This window comes from Gopherus evgoodei, unplaced genomic scaffold, assembly GCF_007399415.2.
Source record: "Gopherus evgoodei ecotype Sinaloan lineage unplaced genomic scaffold, rGopEvg1_v1.p scaffold_33_arrow_ctg1, whole genome shotgun sequence".
Taxonomy (NCBI): Eukaryota; Metazoa; Chordata; order Testudines; family Testudinidae; genus Gopherus; species Gopherus evgoodei.
Genome location: NW_022060005.1, coordinates 112721 through 119685, shown reverse-complemented (window position 1 = coordinate 119685; position 6965 = coordinate 112721). Strand labels below are relative to the sequence as shown.

Here is a 6965-nt window from a genome sequence, read left to right as displayed (position 1 = left end):
CACTGGGAATACCCTCCCAGCCTAAGTATACAAGTACAAAGTAAAATCCTTTCAGCAAAATACAAATTTGAACTCCTTCCAGCCAAATACACATTTGCAAATAAAGAAAACAAACATAAGCCTAACTCGCCTTATCTACCTATTACTTACAATTCTGAGCACATAAGAGCCTGTATCAGGGAGATTGGAGAGAAACCTGGTTGCACGTCTGGTCCCTCTGAGCCCCCAGAGTGAACAACAACCAAAAAATTAACAGCACACACAAAAACTTCCCTCCCTCAAGATTTGAAAGTATCCTGTCCCCTGATTGGTCCTTTGGTCAGGTGACAGCCAGGCTCACTGATCTTGTTAACCCTTTACAGGCAAAAGAGATATGAAGTACTTCTGTTCTATTAACTCTTACTTATCTGTTTATGACATGACCATAGATTAATTTAATCTGATAATGACGTCAGCCTCATGATAGCCTCTTATAGAAGGAACTGTCATAACTCAACTCTATAGATCATCAGGAAAAAAGGCTCTATTATTCACTGCTCTGTCTATCTAAAGTATCTAAATGGCTGCCATGACTGCTGTATCTGAGCCAGGAGTGCTTAAAAACATTCTAGCACAATGTTTTCCAATGGAAAAATTGCAGGGTTCACCAAACAAAATTTTCACAGGAAGTCTTCAGTTTCCTTGAACATTTTCTGTTTTTCATTTAAAGAAATGAAAACTGGAAAAGCAAATATTTTTGGCAGAAAATTGTATTTGTTAATTTAATTTAATGGTTTTTGACAGTTGTCAGACAAAAATGTTCAGTGTTGAAACATGTTGAGGGTTTTCTTTGACAAAAAACCCAAAATTTTCATGTGGAAAAAAATTTCCAGGCACCTCTGTTTTAGTCATTAACTCTTTAATATATTTTTCCTCACTCCAACCCTATAAGGCAGGGCAGTACTATTATAACCATGTTATAGATGGGAATTGTTGTCCAGACAGAATGATGTGCCCAAGATCACACAGGAAATCCATGGCAAAACAGGGAGCTGAGCTGGGTCTCTCAGGTTCCAGATTAGCATCCAAACCACTGGACCATTATTCCTCAGTCACTGCTGTCACTCTGTCTGGAATGGCTCACAACCGTGAGTCCCAATCTCAGGTCAGACTGTCAGAACACAGGGCATACACCCCAAACTGATGATATATTTTATAATTAGATGTCACCAAGCCAGTAATACATGTGAACTCCTGACTCGCTGTTAGTATTACCATGGAGTCACAGACAGTCCCCTAGGCTCTCCAGCCAATCTTACCACCCAGATAAATTGGACTTTGGGATAAAAGGTTCTTAAAACAAAAAAATCACATTATATTAGGTTCCTCCCAACCCCAAAGGGTCAGTAACTTATCCCAGGTCAGGGGATACTCTAGATCTCACATCAAAGGCAATGCTGGCAGCCAAATTCTCTAGTAAACTAACTAAAGGTTTATTAGCTAAGAAAAGAAATGAAAGTTATTGAGAGGTTAAAGCAGGTAAAAGACATTAACAGGTTTGGACAGTCCAAGTTTGTCAGTCCAGAGTGACAGCAGAGATGTGGTAATCTGCTAGTTTTCCATAAGTCTCTCAGGGACACCCAATATAACTTTGGGGATCTCTGTCTTGCAGCTGGAATGTTCCCTGAATGTATCCAAACAGCTCTGAGATAAAGATCCATTCCCTGGATCCATTCCCATAGCTGTCTTCCCTTGAAAACAATCTGGCAAGTGTTTCCATCACAGCAGGGTTTTTTCCTCTGCTGACTAAATACAGACTGGTTCCTATATTCCTGTGGAACACAAGCAAATGCTGCTGAGGAAAAAAAGACAAATATTGCACCCAGATCTATGAAAATTCATGAAAAGTGTTGTGTATTTGGTTGTCACAGTTTTTGTTCCTATGGCAACTGAGTTAGATTTTTAGGGGATAGCCCAGCCAGCTTCAGGTCAGCTGGTCAGGTGAGCTCTGTAAATAAATGGTAGCTTTGTTAGCTGTGTGCTTTCTGGCCTCAAGTGATTTCTTCCTAAACTGGCTGCCCCAAGGATTTAAAAAAAAGCTCCAACAAAACTGAATCATGGATCATTTCTAAATAAAAGTATTTTCTCATCTCAATTATTATGCCCCAGATTTTGGTAAAGTGAGGCACAGAGAGTTGAAGTAACATAGCTGCATAGCTGGGCTCAGATTACAAGAATTCTTGGCATCTTGTGACCTCTCTCTAGATCCCTGGCTGTACTAGTTACCATTTCAGGTTGGGATTCTCAAGATATATGTGCCTTACTCCCATAGGCTCTTTTGCGAATCTCAGCCTTCATTATGTGAAATTCAAGAGACGCCTGGGCCTTGGCATGAACAAAATAGATACAGGAGCAGGATTACAAAGACACCTGAAGGAGGAGATAGCTGCCTATTGGGATTGACAATAGCATATAAGCAGGTTAAGCTCCTTACTCCTACTGAATGACCATTGCACTTGGTCACCTAGCTCATTTAGAAGCATTGATCAATTCCAGTAGCTGCCTGACTTCACCTTTGAAAACCTAGCCCACAGATAACACAGAAGCTGGGCTGGAATCAGGGAACGCCGGGGGAGATCATAGGCCTGTGCTATGTGGGGGTCAGACTTGAGGGACAGAATGGCTCTTTTGGCTTTATCACCAACTCATCTATGCTCTTGCCTTTGGGCCTCTGCTGCTGAGCTGTGCAGGGCTCCAGGGAGTGAGTCCCACTAGCCCTTAGGAAATAGACATGAATAAATCACCTTCCCGCAGCATCAGTCCTTTAATGCCAGTGATGCTCAACGCCAGCTACACACAGCTCATCTACAGAGAGCAATAGGATTGAGTCCAGTTCAGTCTCAGAATGAGGAGCGTGGGGAAAGGATTCTCAGATACCTGTGCCTTTAGCTTCTAGATTGTGGTATATAGATAGATATTGACCAAAGAATCCTGGTGCTGGATGACTGAATGTGTCATATGTTGGGAAAAAATCCACAGATATCAGCACAGTAAGTTTGCTATTTCAATGAAATATGTTGGGAGATCAACATACAGGGGGAAATGAAGATGCTAAATAAGACTTACATTATGAACTCTTTAAGACTTTTACTCTCAGTTTAATCAAATACCTGCTGCTGATTGGAATTTTTCCCCCCTTTGGGAAAATTTTGATTTTTCATAGAAATCCCCAAATCATTCTCCCCCCTCCTCTCAGTTTTTGGCAAATGAAAAATTTCTCCTGAAAACTGGATTTTTTTTTTATCACAAAATCAAAAAAGTTTGAGTTTTCAGTTTCTTTACAAAAGAATCCCAAAATGTTAGAGGAAAGCAGACAGATTCTAGGATTTTGTTGATGGTGGTGTTGTTTAGATGAAAAACCAATCTCCATTAGAAATAACACATCTGAAAATTTCCAACCAGCCGTAAATTTTACGTAAATGTCAGAACATTAATATTGCCTGATAAGAGCTTGTTTTCAAACCCATTTATTCTATTGCAGCTGTGTGATTTCTCTTTCAAAGGGATCATTGCGTAGAGGTAACAATTAAATAACTAGTAAAGCTGGCAGTGCAAAGAATGTTTCATACAGACGAGTCTCTTAAAACCCCAGTTTAGAGTTGAACCAGGCAGGCAAAGCCTGTCTATCCTGCCACCAGTCAAGGACATACGGGAGGTCACTGGGAGTAGAACCCTGATCTCATGGTTTAGCTCCACACTGCTGCCAGGTGAATATAAAGGATATAAATGGTTTGGAGAACTTACACAGCGTAAGGCACAGGGCCATGTTTTCAAAGATATTTAGGTGCATAGTGGAACTTTCAGAATCATCTAGGAGCTTACAACTCATTGATTTCAAGGGGTTTTGGGGGCCTAGATGCTTTTGAAAATTCCACTGAATGCCTCAATACCTTTAACAATCTGCACCACTACCCCTCTCCGAAAGCCCTTACAGTCCTAGTAGAGATGGCAGAGAAAGGGAGGGAGGGGAAACAGAGGCAGAAAGAGGGGGAAATGGGTTAAGGGCACACATCAGGTCACTGGCAGAGACAAGAATAGAGTCCAAGTGTCCCTGCACTGCACAACACAGAGTAAATGATAAGACATAGGAATGATGGAAGGATGCTGCTAGCCGATGGTTACACATAGGCAGAAGTGCAGGTGAGGGTTGTTGCCATAAATTAATTTGGAAGCAGGCAGCAGGCTGTCTAGGCACAGAGCTTTGGGTAGAAACATCACAAATGAGCTAATACTTGCGATGCTGGAGGAGTCTATGTCATATTGCCCTACAAAGTGGGAATCAGGCTGTGTTGGCATTTTAGTCTATTAGTTTCATGCCTAAATTGTGAGCTTGGTGATGGTCGCAGTGGAGGGACTTTCCTTGCAAGAATTGTTGGATTTGGAGTGTGTTTTGTTCCATCCTTCATAGTGCAGCTTATCAAGGTACACCTGGGCCAAATCCTCAGATCTGGTAAAGTGATGAAGTTCTGTTGAGTTTAAAGGAGATTACACTTGTGTGATAATGTGACTGATTGATTGTGAGAGGTAAGGAGCACTAACAACACCTAGTCATTGTAAGTGAAGAGTTCCATGCACCTTTGACATTCATATAATGAGATATTAGGAAAAGGAGAAGCAGGCCATTCTCTCTGTCACTCTGATCCTGACCATTGTCCTTCTCATTCCCTGCACAGCCATCACACAATGTACTGAGGAAGAAAATGTCCAACCAAACCACCATGACTGGATTCCTTCTCCTGGGATTCTCTGACATTAGAGAACTGCAGATTTTACATTTTATTGTATTTCTAGTGCTTTACCTGATATCCCTGCTGGGGAACCTTCTCATCATCACAGCCACAGCCCTCAACCGCCACCTTCATAACCCCATGTACTTCTTCTTGATTAATCTGTCCATCCTAGACTTTGGCTCCATCTCTGTCACCATCCCCAAATCCATGGCAAATTCCCTCATGAACACCAGATTGATTTCATATTCTGGATGTGTTGCCCAAGTCTTTTTTTACATGTTCTTTGCTTCAGCAAATTTTGCGTTACTGACCATCATGGCGTATGACCGATATGTTGCCATCTGCCAACCACTGCACTATGAGATGGTGATGAACAGGAGAGCTTGTGTCCAAATGGCAGCCAGTGCCTGGATCAGTGGTATTCTCTACTCTGCACTGCACACTGGGAACACATTTGTGATATCCTTCTGTGGAGGCAACATGGTGGATCAATTCTTTTGTGAAATCCCCCAGCTCCTCCACCTGGCCTGCTCTGACTCAAACGTCGGTGAAGTTGTTGTTATTTCTCTTAGTGTTCTTTTAGGTTTAATCTGCTTTGCTTTTATAACTCTGTCATATGTTCAGATCTTCAAAACAGTGCTGAGAATCCCCTCTGAGCAGGGCAGGCATAAAGCCTTCTCCACCTGCCTCCCTCACCTCATTGTGGTCTCCTTATTCCTTTTCACTGCCACCTTTGCCTTTCTGAAACCCACCTCCAACTCAATCTCAGATCGGAATCTCTTGGTGGCTGTTCTCTATTCCATAATGCCCCCAATGATGAATCCGGTCATCTACAGCATGAGAAACAAGGAAATGAAAGGTGCACTGAGTAAACTGATAGGTTGGAGGTTATTCAGCAAGAATAAAATGTCTATCTTTCTCCACTGATCACAGTTACATTCTGTGTTTCTTTATAAATATAATCAGCTGATGACACTATCGGCTTCATGAGAACAAACTGTGCAATCTGTTAATGCAGAATTGGGTGTTTACACTAATAAAAATCCAGACAAACAAATAACGAAAAATTAGTTACAAGAGGTTTACATCAATGTCATTAAGATCAAAATCTATCTATCGATCTATCTATGTACTGGTAGCCATCACCTTTGCATGTGATCATCGTGAACATAAAATCAGTAGCCACAGCAAAGTCCCTAGCGGGTTCTCTGGCTCTTTTTATTTTTCAGGATAGCAACTCAGACTGAGGTATCAATTCATTTGTTCTTTGGGGGGTTTTGTTTGTCGGATTTATTTTTGTTTAGTTGTTTGTTGTTTTTATTTGTTTCTTTGTTCCAGGTGGTTTGCAGGTGGGAAGGCATGGAAAGATATTGAGTGTTTGGTTAGACAGGATTTTCAATGTTTGCCTTCCCTTGAGAGTGTTCCTATGTCATCTCCTTGATGGGATTTTCTGAGTGAACTGAAGTTTTGCTCCCCACAATCATAAAAGGGTGCAAAAGAAGTTTCTGCATGGCTAAGTTCCTCCTGAAATGATTATGTATTGTTAGTCTCACAGCCCTAGGTAGCTTTTGCCCTGACCTCCATGTTCAGGAAACGAGCATGCACGTACTCTCAAGCGAGAAGCATTAACCGAAAGTTACCGTTGGGGCTAGGCAAATTTTGTGGTCAGCCATTTCCAGGAACCCCCCCCCCCCGCCCGAGGGTGGTAACAAGGCACCTGTAAATCTCCTAATTAGGAGAAACCTGGCCAAAAAACTGAACACGTCATTACCCTTATAAATTGCCCACCGTGCAAGCAGTGGGCAGGGAGAAAACGCAGAAACCTGTACCCGTAACCGAGCCTGATCAACTCGAAGTCTCCCTCGGCGCCGTGTTCTCAGAAGCATACCCGTCTGCCGGTGGTAATGAAACGTTTGTGGTTTGTGTGTGTAAGTATGCCTAGCTGCTAATTCTGCTAACTAACTGAGCCTGTAATCGTGTTGTAAGCCGGAGACGAAAGCCAATCCCAGCCGCCCCAAGGCTCCTGCTAGGGGAAACCCGCTAACCAGGAAACCTTGAACGCAAGGGGGATTGGCCGGAGTCTCATGGCAATCTTTAACTGTCTTATTGCATTTTTTTACTTAGATGAGTAATTGCATTTATGCTTAATAATAGCACCAATAGCACCTTTACTAACCCTTGGAAGGACCTGAATAA

General features: G+C 42.1%; 1 protein-coding gene across 1 annotated transcript; it reads left to right on the top strand.

Annotated features, from left to right (window-relative positions):
* Positions 1–4739: 4739 nt before the first annotated feature.
* LOC115641063 (olfactory receptor 14A16-like) lies at positions 4740–5696 on the top strand. The gene has a single exon (XM_030544174.1). The coding sequence runs from the start codon at positions 4740–4742 to the stop codon at positions 5694–5696; it is 957 nt and encodes a 318-aa protein (XP_030400034.1).
* The last annotated feature ends 1269 nt before the right edge of the window (positions 5697–6965 follow it).

Coding starts and splice junctions, on each gene's coding strand:
- LOC115641063 (XM_030544174.1), top strand. CDS start 4,740: ATGTCCAACCAAACCACCATGACTGGATTCCTTCTCCTGGGATTCTCT.